General features: G+C 48.0%; 1 protein-coding gene across 3 annotated transcripts; it reads left to right on the top strand.

Moving 5' to 3' along the window:
* The first annotated feature begins 568 nt into the window (after nucleotides 1–568).
* On the top strand, nucleotides 569–16,668 carry LOC147320226 (stromal interaction molecule 1-like). Of its 3 annotated transcripts, none has more exons than XM_086308012.1 (14): nucleotides 569–717; nucleotides 1,712–1,858; nucleotides 4,849–4,979; nucleotides 5,050–5,164; nucleotides 5,515–5,623; nucleotides 5,794–5,909; nucleotides 5,986–6,160; nucleotides 8,640–8,817; nucleotides 8,894–9,061; nucleotides 10,152–10,252; nucleotides 10,634–10,869; nucleotides 11,308–11,394; nucleotides 12,618–12,684; nucleotides 15,319–16,668. In XM_086308012.1, the coding sequence occupies exons 2-14, from the start codon at nucleotides 1,714–1,716 to the stop codon at nucleotides 15,764–15,766; spliced, it is 2,076 nt and encodes a 691-aa protein (XP_086164138.1). In that variant the 5' UTR covers nucleotides 569–717; nucleotides 1,712–1,713; the 3' UTR covers nucleotides 15,767–16,668. The 3 variants fall into 3 exon arrangements, with proteins under 3 accessions (XP_086164138.1, XP_086164137.1, XP_086164139.1); XM_086308011.1 differs by having other exon boundaries at nucleotides 12,618–13,053; XM_086308013.1 differs by lacking the exon at nucleotides 11,308–11,394.
* Nucleotides 16,669–18,284: the final 1,616 nt, after the last annotated feature.

Raw genomic sequence — 18,284 nt, 5'->3', positions numbered from 1 at the left:
CTCATTTTGCAGCGCAGACACGAGGTCAGAGGTGAATGTGCTGCACTCAGATGGCCTCCATAGACCAGTAGAGGAGCTTTACTGTCATGATGGCTACAACAGCATGTGTGATGATGTCAGATCAACATGGACCCTGACCTCCAGCAGCTCCTTGAATCCATGAAGGCTGAAAGCAGCTCCAGGCTGGTGATACTAGTGAAGTGTCAGCAGTGAAACAGGTTGCACTTTGACCTCTCAGGAAGCGTGAGGCTGTTTTCTGGGATCTGATTGGCCAAAAAGCTGCAGGTGAAGCTGACAGGGAGACGGAGATGAACCCTCTTCTTCTTTGGTCTCACTTGTATATTCAGCACTTTGGCGGAGTCTGCTTTCATTTCTGGTGTTCTGGTGACGCGTTATTTCGAGGTTACGCTTCCTGTCAGCACTGATGTGACCGCTGGGCGAGCTGCACTTCCTCTGACTGACCTCAGAGTGGCGCTGTCACCCTGCAGAAGCAACTGGGCGCTGCCTTTTGATTTAAAAAATATATGTATATCCTGAGGTTTTTGAATTCGGAGCTCTCTGTGGGTCCGTGAACGCGGCACAGGCGGATATCTTCGTGCTCTCAGCAACTGCAGTTTGTGGAGTTGGAGTCGGAGGGTGGAGGAGTGCGGAGCAGGCTGCGTGATTCTCTCTGTCCGGATCGATCACAGCTGATCAGATGGGATCGATGTGTTAGAGGTGCGTGGCGTTCACTTTCAGCTGATTTTAGTTGTTTGTGAAACTTTCGGGGTTTAAACCGAGCGGGTGGGAAACCGAACAGCTGTGTGACCTCTGACCCTTTTAAACAAACGTTAATTAAAGTTCTCGCGGGAAGCAGCATGTGATTGCTGAAGCGGCAAAGTATCGATAGATCAGCGATGGGGTCACGTGCTGCTGTGTTTAAAACGCGGCGAAAAAGACTAGCTCAGCTGAGAGAGATGAGCACCGGGCCGTGAACGCCTCCTCCTTAATCAAACTCAGCTTTGTGCGTAAAACGATCAGATCAATAATCCCAGTCCTCACGGGAGAAGCACAAACCAGGCTTCACCTAAAACAGCCTCGTGTGCTCCGTTTTAGCTGCCAAACCACAGCCAGATAAATCTTCTAAAAGTGGCCGAAATTTGAATGGAGTCTGGTCTGGTTGTATTTGAGCAGATGTGTATTATTATATATAGTATTATATAATAATGAATGTGTGGGAAACCAGCCCTCAGTGTGTATGTACAGTGTTTTTGTTTGATGAAAATAGAACCAGAAAGTAAGAAGTTCACTTGAATAAACGCAGTCCTAAATTAGCCAAATTGTCAGTTTTCCACTCAGTGCTGTTCTCCTAAAATACAAAGATTGGGAGTTTCAGAATAAAATCTAACGTGAACACAGTTTGAATGAAGTCTGGTGTTGTTTGCTAAGTGTGTGTTCACAGGCACTGTGGTGCTGTTTGACGAGACAATGTCAGCTTTCAGAACATTTCATTGTGGTGCAGCTGATTGGCTGAGGGACTGATTATCTGCATGAACAGGTGTTTCCCGAAAGCGCTCGTGTCTTCGCACCCCGGGACAGCAGCTGCTGGAGACTCGTTAGTTTACAGATCGATCCATGATGAACATGCACCATCCACTCACCTGTCAGCGGCTCATACTCAACCACGCGTTTCAGTTTTTATTCTGAAAGGCTTCTTCTGCTTCCTCCTCAGATATGGCGTGTGTGTGTGTGTGGCTGGCAGGTGTGTGTCTGCTGAGCATGCGTGTTGAGGCGCATCATGGATTGGATAGAAGCAGTGACTACGCCCACCCAGAGCAGCATCATCATCATGTGGTGTCCACCAGCGACACAACCTCAGGTATGAAGCGCTCTTATGTTCATGTGTATATGAATGATGTCAGCCACCTCTTATTTAACTGTTTACAAAACAAACCTTTATTTTTTAAACAAACCGGGGATCCTGATTACTTGTCAAATTAAAAGACTTCCTGTACCATCTTAGGATGTTGTAGATTACATTCATTTTAAATTAAAGTGGCTCAAAATACTGTTATTAATTATGCTAGAAGTCATCGTGATGGCAGAAAAATCCTGAATCATTCCCAGTCCGTTATAATTAGCTTGCTAACTACTTGTTAATCATGTTAGCCGTTATCGTAGAGAGTAAATGTTAGTTGTACATCTTTGCTGGAGAAAATTAACATTGTTTGATGATTTTAATACAAGTAACATCATGGTGAGGTTAGATAGCTAGCTGTTAGATCGCTATTCCACTTAAAACTCGTAGCTGACCATACTAGAGATTTTGGATGAATTAGCCTACCTTATCTACTCAGGACAGTACGTTTATTACATCAGGTAGCTTTTAACCCTTGTAATGTCCTCTGGATTCCCATACACCTGGGGTCATTTGACCTGAGGACAACACAAGGGTTAATATGACTGGGTTAGCAAGCATGCTAGTGTAGCTAACATTAGCTAGAATAAAGATGGCTAATAATCCGTCCATGAGTCGACTCCTGTCCTAACTGACCAGGGCTTCATTAAATAACACCTGTTTTTTTCCAGGTCATACTAACTAATGCTAGCTTACTGGCTAATGCGAGAAAATTGCTTGATACCCAGCAAGGTTACCTTTGCTGCTACATTGCTACCTGTTTTGCTAAGGTTAGTTCAAAATGCTAACTGAACCCAAATCAGTTTTTTTGTGCTTACATGACCTGAAACTCATGAGGTGTTTCCTGAGCTCAAGGCTATTGGCTCATGGACTTCCAATCAAGACTTCTCTTTTAGGGTCACCCCCTTGCTGGACATTAGAAAGCTTGCAGACACTGAAAAACTGGCTTCAATTTTCAGATGTGAAAGCTACATCCATCTTTTATAAGCAGTCTGGACCTGCCCCTCTGCAGGTTTTCAGGATCAGGCCAATCATAAGAATGTGGGCTTTTAAGGAGGGGTGCCTTAAAGAGACGGGAGCTAAAGCAGCCAGTTTCAGACAGCAGATCTACAGATCTGAGAACAGGCCTGGTAACAAGCAGAATAAGCCCCCTCCATTTAAACAACTGCTTGTGGAGTTTGACGTGTCAGTGGTTGAGGTTTTCTCCGAGGGTCATGTCTAGTCTGACCAGAGGACAAACGATGATCTGCTGCTCGCTCTTCCGTTGGTCATGTAAAGCAGCGGCGTTCTGTCATCGTAGTATGAGATGTCTTCATCAAGCATTGGCAGTTATTCAGAGCCGTCTCCGGCATGCTGAGACAAGCCAGCACGCTGCAGTCAGTGTTTCAGGACAACACGAAGAGGCGAGAGTTATTTCACGGGCTGACAGAGGTGACGTGACGCTCAGCTATTGTTGCCAAAGACGGCGGCACTTCCTGTGTGCGGTCAGCGTGTTTGTGGGTGTTCTTCATAGGAACCAAACAGCAAGACGGTGTGTGTGTGTGTGTGTGTGTGTGTGTGTGTGCGTGCGTTGTCTCAGAGCTGTGCAGCACTGATAGCGTGGGAGCTAGCCGTTGGCAGCTCACCACAGCTTCCTGAAAATGACAAGCTAACAGTGTCAAAGGAAGCAGGGTGACAGATAGGCTCCGCCCACAGCCTGATCGCAGACAGGAAGTAGAGATGGTGAGGATGGAGGAGAACGTGCTCCGGTCCTATGAGAAAACTGAGAGCCTGAAGGTGTTTCAGCTCCACAGGCAGTGATGGTGGTAATAAGGCAGCTGTTACACTTAATGCGTTTGCAGAAGCTGTGCAGGATGCATGATGGGAAGTGTAGTGACTGTGTAACTTTGACTCGACCTCCATCCTCATTATTCCCAGTCATCCGAGTATTTCCGTCCTCACAGCTGCTCGTCTTAAGCCTCAGACGCCGGCGCTCTTCACCTCGTCCCGGTCTTCTTCTGTGGTGTCACTGCTAATGACAGAAAACCTGAGCTTGTGTGTCTGTGTGTGTGTCTGTGTGTGTGCGTGTGTGTGTCCTCACAAGTGACTGTTGGTTCTCACAAGTATAGTAAAATGCAGATTTCGGTCCTCACAAAGATGAGGGGGGACACACACACACTGACACACACTGACACACACACACTGACACACACAGACAAACACACACACACACACTGAAACACACAGACAAACACACACACACACACACTGAAACACACACACTGAAACACACACACACACACTGAAACACACACACACACTGACACACACAGACTCTCGGAGGCTGAAATGACCAAATGCAGTCATGAACTTTTCACTGCTGTCATGTTTGGTGACGATCAGACGCTAGCTGCTAGCAGAGGCTAACAGGAAGTGAGTGTGGCACTTTCAGTTGCTCCCTACTTCCTCGTAGTCGTCGTTCATGTGAACATGAGTTGTTGTGTGATGTTGTTTGGTGGAAACAGAAAGAATAATGAATCACAGACGGAGATGAAACAGCCACAGAGCCTGAAACTGTTACAGAAAGACTGAAAGTAGATTTAAAGGCAGACCTAAAATAACTTCCTGCGGGACGCGTCTCCGTTCTGTGACCCAAACAAAGATGGCAGGTGCGAGCGATGAGTGTTTACTCTTCGTGCAGCTGTCTCTGGCTGCGTGTGGCGTGGTCACTCTAGAGCTGAACTGAAACCAGGACAGGAAGTCACACGTGGATGATACCTGAGCAGCAGGAGGTCAGTCAGAGACGTTGTGTGCCTGCAAAGATGGAGGGAAACGTTTTTACAGGCTCATTTTAATAAAGTGTCACTCGATGTTGTGTTTGACCCCCGATGACCTCTGACCACCGCAACAGCACGCACGGTGGGCGGGGATTGTCCCGGCTGTGACTCAGTGACGGATGTTTCCTCTCGTAGATCTGTGCGCGATAGACCAGCAGCTCTGCGAGGACGAGAACTCTCTGCTGAGCTTCGAGGCGATCCGCAGCATCCACAAGCTGATGGACGACGACGCCGACGGCACAGTGGACGCGACCGAGACGGACGAGGTGAGACACGAGGCTCCGAAAGCTTCACGCGTGCACGCGGGCTCAGACTCTAACTGTGAGCTGCTCTCAGTTTCTCAGGGAGGATCTGAAGGATCACAACCCCAAAGCCAAACACAGCAGCTTCCACCGAGCCGACGCCCACATCAGCGTGGAGGACATGTGGAACGCCTGGAAGGGCTCCGAAGGTGGGTGTGAGCGAAGGAGCACCATCATCTCCCCTCCAACCAGGCTCGAGCACACGCGCACACCAGCACACGCGCCAGTTAAAGATGTGCGGTGTACTTCCCTGTCTGACCCCATCAAAATAAAAGCTGCAGTTAAAATCAGCAGGTGTGAAGGCAGACAGGAAACGAATTGGGGAAAAAAAGCTGCCTCGACTTCCTGCTCAGTTTGTCAGCAACAAAAACACAACGTTTGTCAAACTCTATTTTTGGAGGAGAGGCTGGAGTTAAAGCCGCCATCACTCGGCGACGCTGACAGTTTCCTGTTTGTTTACACATGCCGGCTGCTTCAGGTGTGTTTACTGTGTTTTCAGTCTACAACTGGACGGTGCAGCAGGTGGAGGACTGGCTTGCCAGCGTCGAGCTGCGTCAGTACAGAGAAAGCTTCAGGAGACACCAGCTGGACGGCCAAGCGCTGCCCAGGTAACCACGACGATCTTTATTTAACACAGACGCTCGCCGTGAGTCAGCAGTAACACGGAGACACTGATCCTGACCCGTCCTCAGCTGCGAGGTCACAAAGTTCAGCACGTTTTAGTGTAAACATTCAGAGCGCGATGTGTGTGTCTGCTGTGTGTTTCCACTTCCTGCAGGTTGGCGGTGAAGAACGCGACCCTGACCGTGTCCGTGCTGAAGATTTTAGACCGGAGTCACGCTCAGAAGCTGCAGCTCAAAGCTCTCGACATCGTGCTGTTCGGGCCGCCGCCAGGTGTGTGTGCACCAACGTGTGCATGTGCGCGTGTTTCTGCGCGTGCTGCTGGTGTGTAATGTCTGTGTGTCTGCAGGCCAGCAGAGCCGCTGGAAGGACCTGGTGCTGGGTCTGTCCATCCTGATGGCGCTTGGCGGCTGCTGGTTCGCCTACGCCCAGACCCGGAAGTCCAGAGACGACCTGGGGAAGCTGGTGAAGGACCTGGAGAGCCTGCAGAGGGCGGAGCAAAGCCTGCTCGACCTGCAGGAGAAGTACGTCCTCCAGCACCACGCCCACACTCAGCTGATGGTCTATAGACTGTATATAAAAGATGGTAGCAGGCAACATTAGCATTTTAGCCACCATGTTGTGTTTTGGGGGGGGGGGGGGTTGTGACAAGAGGGTGGAGTTACAGACTGTACGCAGGTACCTGCTGACCTGTAACATCCAATTAAAATCCTTCCTCTAAACCAGGGGTGGGCAACTGCAGGCCTCGGGGGCCGGTGTCCTGCAGGTTTTAGATCTCACCCTGGGTCAGCACTCCTGAATCACATGATTAGTTCGTTACCAGGCCTCTGGAGAACTTCAAGACATGTTTTCATTTAGCCCTTTAAATCAGCTGTGTTGGATCAAGGACACATCTAAACCCTGCAGGACACCGGCCCTCGAGGCCTGCAGTTGGACACCCCTGCTCTAAACCGTTAACTGAACAGCAGCCACGTTATGGGTTTATTTGACAGCACAAAGACGGCCCAGAGGACCAGAGGTGAACTAGCACGCAGCTAGCAGCTGCAGCCTGTCATCAAACAGGCCACGCCCCCAGCAGTGGCTCTGTGTTTTGGCAGGTTGTTTAAAAAAGTCCAGAGAAAAAACAGAGCAGCTCGTTTTATTATAACTGTGACAGCACAAGGAAGCAACCTGTGTGTGTGTGTGTGTGTGTGTGTGTGTGTGTGTGTGTGTGTGTGTGTGTGTGTGTGTGTGTGTGTGTGTGTGTGGACAGCCTCTGCAGAGGTGTCCTGTCTGAAGTCCTTTTATGGGCATGAGTGCCCAGCAGCTCACTCTGCGCACGCACACACACACACACACACACACACACACACACACACACACACACACACGCTGTAACAGCGATCACATTGCAGATCAAAGTGATAGCGTTGCCATGGCAGCAAGCAGTTATCTTGATAGTAATCGTGTGTTTGTTTTATAAAGTCAGCTGCTCTCCACACGCTGCAGACTCCAGCTGTTCCTTATAAAGCTCCAGATGTTTGCAGGTCTGGACCTTCTTCACGAGACAGACGAGCTTCCTGTGTGGATGCAGCGACGCGTTCGCTGGCCGTGGTTCTCGGTGACGTTGCTCCTGCTCACTGTGTGCTCTCACTAGTCTCACTAGTGGACGACTCGCACAGTCTCTCATAGAGCCGGGGGGGCTGTGAAGCACAGCCAACCCCACGCCCTCCAACATGCAGCTGCTCCTCCTTGATCCTGGTTCTGCTGTTCGTGTTAAAGAGGAGTTCTTCCTCCCCCCTGTCTCTGATTGCTTCTCAGAAGGGGCTTCAGAGCACACTCACACTGTCATTATCCTCACTGCTCCTGTGTGAGCTTATACCAGGAGTTAAAACACACACAGCTGTTATTACTGTTGTTGCTACTTTTACACACTCAGCTGATCTGCTGGGATCAATTGAAGCATCGGCTCTGTTTCCTGTCTGAAATCCCCCAGCTGCTGTCTGTTTGTCCTCTCTCCAAAAATAGCCCCCCCCCCCCAACACACACACACACACACACACACACACACACACACACACACACACACACACACACACACACACACACACACGTCTCCTCAGGTGGAAGAACAGCGCCTCCTGCTGCCATCAGTGATAACTGAAGGCCAGCAGCTTCTTTGTGTTGCTGCGCTGGCATGCGGAAGTCATCAGTCACATGACAGGAAGTCAAGCTTCTTAATTGTGAACATTTTCCAGATTCTATTTATTTTTTTTATGACTAAACAGTAAAATGAGTAAGAAATTCCACAGGTTAATCATCAATAAAAGTCAATAAGGAAATGGGTCGGTTAGGAAATAGTAGAGTAGGAATAAAAACAGTTTCATTCTAAAAGTTCAGCGCTCTGAACCTGCTGACCTCACTTCCTGTGCTAACAGGAAATGCTGATCTCCTTCATAACGACGTGGCTGTGGGGCCGTGAGGAGAGTCAGATGTGAGCTTCAGCAAATCTGCGACATGCAGACATGAAGTTTCAGTTTCTTCAGTTTTTATTTGGGATTTTTGCCATTTCTGTGAGGGACCATCAAAGTTACCCTTCATCAGAGCCTCTGCTCCAGCTCCTCACAGCTGCAGGCTGCCCTCAGTTTGTGGGCTCGACACACTGAGAACATCGTCAAAGTCCAACTTCTTCCACTGATCCAGGAGCAGTTTGGTGACAGCCTGTGAGTTTTCCAATCTGCTGGAGCTCCTGTCCCACAGCATAGCCACAAGTATCATTATTATTAAATTAATGTTTTGCAAACTCCCAGATCTGAATCTGATCCAGAACGTGTTGTCGTTGCATGAGAAGCCAGCTAACCTCAGCTGAGCCTTTCAGGTTGGCGTGTTTTGACGATTCTTAAACATCATTCGAACGCTCATCTCCGTAAATGTCTTTGACTCTGTGGAAATGGGACACGGGTGGAAAGTGGTGACGCCGTTTTAACCCGACGTGTTGCTGCTCTCGTTGTTTTTTCATGGCAGGCTGCAGCAGGCTCAAGAGGAGCAGCGCTGCGTCCAGGTGGAGAAGGTGAAGGTGGAGGAGGAGCTGAGGAACGAGATCAACTCGGCCAAGGAGGAAGCTCTGCGGCTTCGTGAGCTGCGAGAGGGAAACAAGAACGAGCGGAGCCGGCAGAAATATGCCGAGGAGGAGCTGGAGCAGGTGGGGCCGTTTAAAACACCGCCCGTCCGTCCCTCCATCAATTCATCGGCTCATCTTTGTTCTGTGTTCACCGCAGGTCCGCAAGGTGCTGAAAAAGGCAGAGCGGGAGCTGGAGTCACGAGTCCACTGGACCCCGCCGGAGGCGCTGCAGAAGTGGCTGCAGCTGACGCACGAAATCGAAGTTCAGTATTACAACATCAAGAAACAGAGCGCTGAGCGGCAGCTGCTACAGGCCAGAGAGGGGGTGAGTGAAGCAAAGATAATTGGCTTAAATTTAACGTTTCTCTGATGGACGTCTCTCAGGGACACTTCCTGCTGTGGAAAATGGCCAAAAAGCAACTTTCCAGAAAGCAAAAACCATCCCTGAGCCCCTTCAAGGTCGTCTCCAGGACCTCTGGAGCTGCTTCTACTTTCAGATCTGTCTGGAAGACCTGCTCTGATGTCCTGCAAACATCAAATTCTTAGTCAGCAAGTGTCCAAACCTGACAAACCTGTTGGTGTCCTCTGGGTCGTTCATGGTGAGTTCATCAGTCAGGGAGAGACGGGGACATCCTGATGCATGAGGGAAGCGGTCAAGCCCACTGATGCCTTTCAAGAAAAGCTGGAGCTGACTCGTCCAAATTTCGTTTTATACAGAAACAGGGCCTGAGCAGAAACACAGGACTTTAATAAGTCTGAAAGTGGATATTTACGAGTGTAATACGAACCAAAATTTTGTATCATGTTTGGTTTAGACGCACTATGAGAGCTGAAAGCGGAAGTCGTCCAGGCTCTTTAGTCTGGTTTGACAGTGTGTTTCCTGCAGCAAAATCCTTCATTATCCTCAAATACTTCCTGGAAAATAGTTATAGTTAATTAGTTATTAGTTAAAAATAGTTGGGGGCTTATCCGGGATTGAGCCAACAGTTTACAACATGCATTTAGCTTTCTTTCCTAAACGGGAGCTGAGGTGACTACTGTGGAAGTCCTGACTGATAAAGAGTTGATGTCAAATATTCAAGCTGAGGGTCACTGTTGAGACTCTGGAAGAGGTCAGAGCGGGACTTCCATGGGGAGATGGCCTTGAATGCACCTCACACATGATACAGGAACCATATCGGGATCCTCATCATTTCTACATTTTGTCATTTTGATGTTATCCTGACTGTGAGATAAACAAGCTAAAGCACACATGATGAAGACGCTGTCATGAGATTTGAGCTAAGATTTATAGATTTGTAGGAGCAGCACCGTAAACTGCACAGAATCGATATATTCTGATATTGGTTTACCATTACGGTGAGAAAAAACACACACTAACATTGATGATGATGATGATGAGGCTGGTGTTTCAGGCAGAGAAGATCAAGAAGAAGAGGAGTTCTCTGTTCGGCACGTTTCACGTGGCTCACAGCTCCTCGCTGGATGACGTCGATCACAAGATCCTCTCCGCCAAGTGAGTAAGCGCAAAGCCTGCAGTTCCTCTGATGTCCAGCGGAGGCAGCAGTGAGTCGGTGCTCATAGACTCCCATGTTAAACTTTACAGCAGAAACAAACATGCTTGCAGCCTGATACACAAACTGTTTGGTCTATGTAGATTATTTTTCTAAATAACCTGTTTTAAATTAAATTAAGGCTTAGAATTGGCATTTGGAGGGGCGTGGCCTGCTTGATGGACAGGTGACTGTGGAGTCCCTGAACTATTCTTTCTGTATAAATATTCCTGTTTCTTTCCTCTGTGCTCACTCTGTGGGACATATATTTGCTGATGCGTCCTGTTACACGCGCACCTGTGTTACCTGCACAGGTAGCTTATTTTGCTTCTCTTCCTCCTCAGACAGGCCCTGGCTGAGGTGACAGCGGCGCTGCGGGAGAAGCTGCACCGCTGGCAGCAGATCGAGTCTCTGACGGGCTTCTGTTTGGTCACCAATCCAGGCCTCGGTGCGCTAGCCACCGCCCTCAACCTGGACCCGTCCTTCCTCGGGCTGCGACCTCCGACCCCTCAGCACCTTCTCCTTTCTGATGACCTAGATGACATGGACGAGGACATCCTTTCTCCGGGGACGCTGCAGTGTAAGTCTGCTCTGTGACGTCATCACAGTAACCCTGAGTCAGTTTAACTAGCAGTTGGAAAGTCGGCTGTGATCCTGAGTTAGCTTAGTTAAGCTAACTCAGGATCACTTTGATGGCTCTTAACCTGCTGCCTTTTGCAGATCAGCTGATCTCTACACTCAGAACAAAGATTTGGATGTTCTGATTCATACACTTTTGCTCTCTGATCATTTCGTTAGAATGAAATCTTAAGGTGAAGTCCTGAATTAAGAACAGTGGAACTTTCCTTCAACTCTTCTTCTTCTTCAGAGTCACATGATGCAACAAAAACACAAACCCTAAACTTCAGAGTTAATCATTACTTACCTTCTCTCAGCTCACCTGTGGTCCCCTCTCTGTCTCCGCCTCCTCCTCTGATTGGTCTTATTTTCTTGCCGTCTCTTGATTGGCTCCTTCCAGACGCAGCGTGGCAGATGGACCGGCGAGTCAGCGACCTCTGGCCCCTGAGTGGCATCGCAGACACCCAGTCAGCGTGGAAACAATCCGGTTGGCCTCACCCCTTCCTTAGCCTTCCTCTCTTCTGATTGGTTCATACCTCTGTACAAACCCAACCAATCAGCACCTAAAACACATTTAAGATCCTTTAAAGCATTTCAAAGGAAACCTGATCAGAGGAAAAATTCAGAATAATTTTTCTTCATTCCTGCAAAGTCTGAATAATCTTTTTCAATCAGACACAGAGGTATTGATCAGTCGTGCAAAGACGTTCACATGAACACAGATTCTTTTTCTTTGAAGTGCATTTTACTATAGAAAGTTTTCCTTTAATCAAGGAAGTTAGATCCTTGATTAAATGTCAGAATATTAAACAGTTTGACTGCGTAACACACGGGAGCTGCTGCCTGTTCCACCTGAAACTGATGTTACAATGTAACTATAGGCACGAATGTAACTATAGGGGTATGATTGTAGCTGAAATACAGTTTGTGCACGCAGCAATAAAGTTTGTTCACTCAAAGTAAGCTTTTCTTCGCTCAAAATAAATTTTTCCTCAAAATGCAACACTTGCACCTGCAATTGTTTTATGTGCGCTCAGAATAGTGGCACAAAAATAAGGCCTTACTAAATGGGCAACATTAATATTCAGATTTGAATCTGAATATTTTTTAACTTCTTTTAAAATCGGTAAGTTTATTACGTTTGGCACTAATGATTTTTAGTTACTGTGTCAAAATATTAAACCGGGTCAGTGTCCCTGTGAACGCCTCGTCGAGTGTTTCTCTTCTTCCTCCTCATCTTCTTCCTCCCCGTGTGGTTGGACATTCAAACTTCAGTTTGTTCTTCTGCTTTTTCTCTGAAGTCCCGGAGCCCTCACTTCATTTTAATAACCTGCTTCTGCCTCTTCCTTTCACTAACATCCACTTTAATAGCAGCTGATGTTTTGTAACTCGGCTGGACTGTGACGTCAGTTCATGCAGCAAAAGCTTGAAAAACACAAAAAAAATCGCTTGTAGAAAAATAAAATGAGCTCAGGTTGAACGACAGAAGAGCTCAAAGAAGAAACATGAAAAATGTTCTGAAAGCTGAAGAAAACACCGGATTTTATTTTGAAGGTTTGGCTGCTAAATTTCAAAATACAAGCACATTTTTCTGCCTTTTCTTTGACCCTTTTTAGTTTAAAACTGCTTTCTTCTATTTGTGAGCTGAATTTATTTTGGTTTCCAAAATAAGAGTCTCATTTGTAACTCTACACTCTCTTTGTCCTGCAGCTCAGAGTGTGATGCCCCTGCGACAGAGGATCGGAGACCCCGCCCTGAACACTTTCAGCTCTCAGAGGTTGGTTGAAGGGCGGAGCTTGGTTCCACAGGAAGGACGTGACCCGTTCACATCGTGCCGCCCTCCCAGCGGCCGGCAGAATCGCAGCCGCTCCATTGGCCACCTGGAGTTCCCCCCTGTGCCTCCCCCTTCTCTCTCCTCCGCCCTGTCTCACCCCTCCCTCAGCCCCACCTCCTCTTCTCACCCCCCCACCTTCTCCTGCTCTCCTCCACCTTCTGACTCTTCTTCATGCGCTGAGGGCACCGCCCACTTTTCTGCTCTGTTCCTCCGTTCTTCCCATTTCCACTCTGCGGAGGCGACGTCCAGCCTCCCGCCTGGAGGGGGCGCTGTGACAAGTCAAGCGCAGCGCTGTCGCTCCAGCAGCTTCCGGTATTTTTCTCTGTATGACTGTTTTCCAAACCTGATGCACTAACGAGACCGAAGCAGTCGAATCAGTGGGCCTCGCTCGGTTTGAGATAATTTATGAGACTCGCCGGTTCGAGTTCAAGTTTTAGTTTGAATTCTCAGGTGGTCAAAAGTGAAGGACATGCAGAGGGCTGTTGTGAGCAGGCCTGCAGGTGATCTGTGGGGACGCCTAAAGGGAGCAGCTGATAGAAGAAGGGAAGGTTGTCAAAGTATATTAGAGTTTGGAATCCATCGTATTGGGAGGTTCAGGAGGAACCACATGGACGCCGTCCTGGCTGTAGAACAGTGAAGCTTCTCTTTAACCTCGTGGTTCTTCTGGCCGTGTTGCAGGTGTCTGCAAGTACAGCCTGCTTCTGTTTAGGGGACTCGGTGAAGGTGTTCAGATGTACCTCAGGTGGTGTTCAAAGCTGTGAAGTTGACATGTGACCAGATTGGAGCTTTGTCTGTATTTCTGGTCAAAAGCAGCTGCTGCTGGACCAGATGTGGTTCACTCGACTTGGTCAGAGTGTAGTCCTCAGCACCTGCTGGAGCGCTTTCTTTCAGAGTTTAAAGTATAGTAGTGCTCAGGGTCGACAGTAATTGAAAGTTGTTGAACCCTGGAAAGGTTGTTAGGCCATCCAGTCGATGTGTTTGTGGACTTGCTGAGGACTTGCGAGCTCACCTGGTGTGACCAGAGTGTCCACACCTTTGGAAAATGCTGGGGTTGCCTGTTGTATTCAGCCCTGTGACGTTTATCGACTGGAGCTCAAAGCGTAGGTCGTCCTTTTAGGAACTTTAGAACCGTGTTTCTGTTTGAGAAACCAAGTTATGCTTAAGTATCTCCAGATTTTAAGTTGTCTTTTGTTTTTTCTTTTTTTTATATGGTGGAATAGTCGTCTGGGTTGGAGGAGTGTTGTTGCCCCAAGCACTGACAACAGATTGGAAGGTGGAGGTGAGGTGGACCTTTGGATTGTTTAGTCCCATCAGTTTTGTGGGAACTGGACGATGGCAAAGAGAGAACTGTGGGAGAACATGAAGCTGGTTGATCTGTGTTTCTACCCTCTGCAGCTGAAGGCTGGTCACTAGGCTCTTGATGCAAACATGGATATAATCCTTCAACAGAACCCTTTGTTATTTATTTATTTATTATTTATTACCCTTTGTTCATAGTTGCTTCAAACACTGGCCTCAAAGGTGCTGTGAGATTACTCCAGCAAGCAGTGCACCAGTTGGTGGTCTTTGGTTGTCAGGTTGCTGATTGTCTCGACTGGTGTATGTGCGCCTTTTGTTGAAGATGTTTAGAAGCTTTAACATGTTGAGTGGAGCCACTGCTCCTTTAGATGTTGGGATTGATTCATCAGGATGTCTGTTTGGTGTCTTATTCCCAACGATCCCGGGAAAACGTTGCTGCCTTCGTGGCCCAACCTCAGATAAATGGATGAAGACTCTTAAATGTTTTGAATTTAATTTTAGGATCTTCTACGGGCGTTCTTTAGTTCTTAGAGTTAGTATCCAAGAGTTTTGAGGACTTTCTCTGAATTTGTTTCCTTCCAAACCTCAACAGTTCAGGTTGAGAGTTTAGGTAAGAAGAGATCAGGGGTGCTTAAAGAGAAAGCTTTTGATGAATGAGGCCCAATGTTTCACTGTTTCCTGCAGAGTTTCCTACTCTGTTATTAACATTTATGTTCTTTCCGGTTGTATCTTTCAGGGTCTCTGTGGTTTGCTGTTTCCCTCTAACTTTGCCTTTACCTTCTACTTAACAGAAAACATCCTCATTCAAAGCTTCTGCTTTACGAACTCGTTATTTTCCTGCTCTGCAGTAATAAATGCACGAGTCAGTCGTTTCTGTGTCGGCGCCACGTTTCCACCAGTCCGAGAACCAGTCATTACATATGAACACGTAGCAGGAGGCGGTTTCTTCTGTTCATCGTCCATGTTTCTAATAAGACTGCAGCGATTCAGACACGAGCGCACATGTTTACAGCGTCGTGCTGACAGCTAAGTTACGGCAGGCGGTCACCGATGTGTCGACCATGACTGCAGCGGTCTGTGTACTCAGTTATTCCAGCCATGGCTGTCAAACTGCAGCTCAGAGGTGGATTCTGATTTTTAAAAATGGTGGCTAAGAAGCTCGAGCAGTCGACCAATCATCTGCAGCTTCACCGAGACGCTCTGTCACCAGCGTCTCGGTGAAGAGTCTCAGCAGTCGTGACGTTCACGCAAACCATCGTTTCTGATTTTCTCTTTCAGGGACATCATGAACCGCTCAGACTCTGACTCCGCCCTCCCGCAGTCTCACAGCGACCCCCGAGGTCAGCACAGCTCAAAGTCCTCCCTCCTGACGTCCAGGCTCCACCCACTGCAGGACCCGGGCTCCAGGCTGGGTATGGGAGGTGGAGGAGGAGGTCTAGAGAAGAGCTCCAGCCTCGGGGAGCTGAGGGGCATCTCTGCTTCCGTCCTCGCCTCCGCCTGCTCCACTCGCTCCCTCTGCATCACATCGGACGCTACAGACGGAACCGCCGTCTTCTCGTCGTCCACCTCTTCCAGCTCATCAGGTAGCGCCCGGGGGGCGGGGCTCCAGGTTCCCACCAGAAAGGGCGGCACGGAGGAAGACGCCGGCGAGGATAGCGAGCCGTCCGGCAGCCGAAGGAGAAACGCCTTTAACAAGCTCTTCAAGAAGAAACATGGACGTTACTGAGCATCACGCCAGGAACCCAAACGCTTTACGCTGCCGCTGGTTTCCCTTGTTTGATCGTGTCTCTGCATGACAGCGAAGATCAGACCTTACATACCACCAAAGAAAAGACGAGGAGGAGCCGAAACAGGGACGACCAGACCAACCATCAGCCCCAGTCCAGCAAACTAACACCAACATCGGCTCCCAGAGTATTTAAATGCTGTTGTAGTGGTACTTTTACTGCAGTGAAGGACTTCACTGCAGGAACTGCATCCTGTGTAAAAAGCTGTTTGTGAGTTGATGACATTATTGTCATGTTTTCACGATGTTACCAAAGAAATATCACGGTTTTGTTTTTTCCTCTGAAAGTGCCTCAGAAGTCCAAAATCTGCTGTGAGGCAGACTGTGGTTTGTGATGAAGATGCCCCAGAGCACTGCAGTGACTGAGCCTCACCTGTACGGAGGCCTGAAGCTGCCAGACTAAACAGAGTCATGTAAACAGCTCAGTGAATAGAATATTTCTGCCTTTAAATGTACCAAAAATAATAAATGTTGTGGTCTTAAAGGACATCTGCTGGTTCTCTGGGAGCGTTCACACCTGCGTCTGTACAGCCTGTTTAAATGAAGCTGGTTGTCAATTTGGAGTCATAAATGACCTTTAGAATAACTTTGAATCATTCCTGATGTAGTCTTTTATCTACTGATAACATACAAACGGGTTATTTTCTGCTAACAGCATTTATTATTTCAGATTATTTCATTTTTTCTCATTGTTGTGGAAGAACATGAAAATGAGTGCAAACACCTTTAATAATCTATTAATCCATTTATAATTTTTGCCTCATAACTTTTGCACTGTCCACTTCCTGCTGTGACAAAACAAATTTCCCACGTGTGGGACTAATAAAGGTTATCTTATCTTATCTTATCTTATCTTATCTTATCAGTTCACTGATCTGAGGGACAGGCGAGTGTTTAACCAGCAGGGGGCAGCACAGAGCACAGCCTGTACAGAAGCATTAGACTTTCCAAAGGCTACGATTTACAGATGTTTCCTAAATGCATCAAATGGCCACCGGATGATTTTGGAGGGAGAAAGTTTTCACAGGTCAAGGTTCCACCTTCAATGATGCCAGACATGTTGGTGTTCTGATTAAAGATGGCAGCATGACCGCCTTTAACAACCAGCCAATAGGAAAGCAGCTTGAAATGACGCTCTGCCCAATGGAAGTCAAATGTTTAAAATTAAAGATGGAAACAGGAATCTTTGGTTTATTTGTGCTGGCAGACTGTATGATTGGTCGTCCAGCTGTTACCATGACAACACCTAGGATGATACAGAAAGGGTCCAAAACATCAGTGCGTTCATAGGAGCAAAGCCTGTGACTAGTTTCTCCATACAGGAAGTGCCTTGAAGCTGTCATCACCAACAACTCGTCAGTTCTCATCACCTCGCACGCTTTGTATTGTGAGGTAAAGACTCCACAAGAACACAGAGAAAACCCAAACAATCAGATGATGTCCCACGATTAAGCGCTGGGCGACAGTAGGAGGGGAAAACTCCAGCAGAACCAGGCTCAGGGAGGGAAGGCTCTCTGCCGGGTGGGGTGAGGGGAGGAAGACAGGACGCTGAGGAGGATGATAATGATTCAATGCAGAGAGGTGTATGTGTCGATGGTGAGAAGGCGGTGTGGGAGGAAGAGGGTGTCTTCTTCAGGGAGGTTCTAGAGAGCTAAGACGTCTTTGACGTCCTAAAAGAAGAAGTCCTCCTCCGTCATGACGCTCTGCTGTTTCATTATTCATTCTTTTCATTACCGAGGGTTTGTAAAAGTGTGGCAGAGGGCTCCCAGCATATCCACACCACTGACCCCAGGTTTACTGTGTTTACCACAGCGCGGCGCTCGCTAACCTTTAGTCTGATCACCAGAGTGCTGCACAGACATGTATTCACTGAGGAGGACCTCGAGTTCTTCATCAGTGCATCGGATGCAGACCAGGAGGCCGCAGGTCAGTGAACGCCTCGTGTTCTCGGGGGTTGGATTTGAAACGTCTGCGCTTTCTGTTGTAACGAAGGAGGTTTTGAGGTTGAGTAACTTCTCTTTGGTCACATTTCCGCAAGCGTCTCTTTCACCTTATAAGGTCTCCTCCTTCATAAAACTTCTTCCTGTCTGCTTCACCCCTCCCCTCCAACCACGTCCTGTGTCTCAGTGCTCAAACCGCCAAAGCTGATTGGTCTGAAGATACGGTGACATGCAGTGAAAACAACACTGTAGTAAGTGTGATGTTGAGGCCTTTGTTGTTCGTCCTGAACATGAAAACACGGTTTCATATGCCTGGATGGCGGCTGCAGGAGGAAACGAGTCCTCTTTGAAAAAAATCCTGTCAGAGCATCTTCCTCTCTGCTCCACCCTCAGCTTCACCACAGGCGTGGGTTTCTCTTGTGATGCAAAGAGCTCAGGAAGCACTGCTGAAACAAAAAAGGAGAAATGAGAGAAGAAATATCTGCTCGAGTGACCCAACTTCCTCTCAGAGCCGAGGA

The sequence above is a fragment of the Aulonocara sp. 'chitande type north' Nkhata Bay genome, linkage group LG10 (assembly GCF_057382095.1).
Source record: "Aulonocara sp. 'chitande type north' Nkhata Bay isolate Kocher_YH1m ecotype deep benthic linkage group LG10, A_spYH_male_GT1.1, whole genome shotgun sequence".
NCBI classification, from domain to species: domain Eukaryota; kingdom Metazoa; phylum Chordata; class Actinopteri; order Cichliformes; family Cichlidae; genus Aulonocara; species Aulonocara sp. 'chitande type north' Nkhata Bay.
The sequence above is the reverse complement of the archived record's forward strand: the minus strand, read 5'-3'. Positions and strand labels throughout refer to the sequence as shown.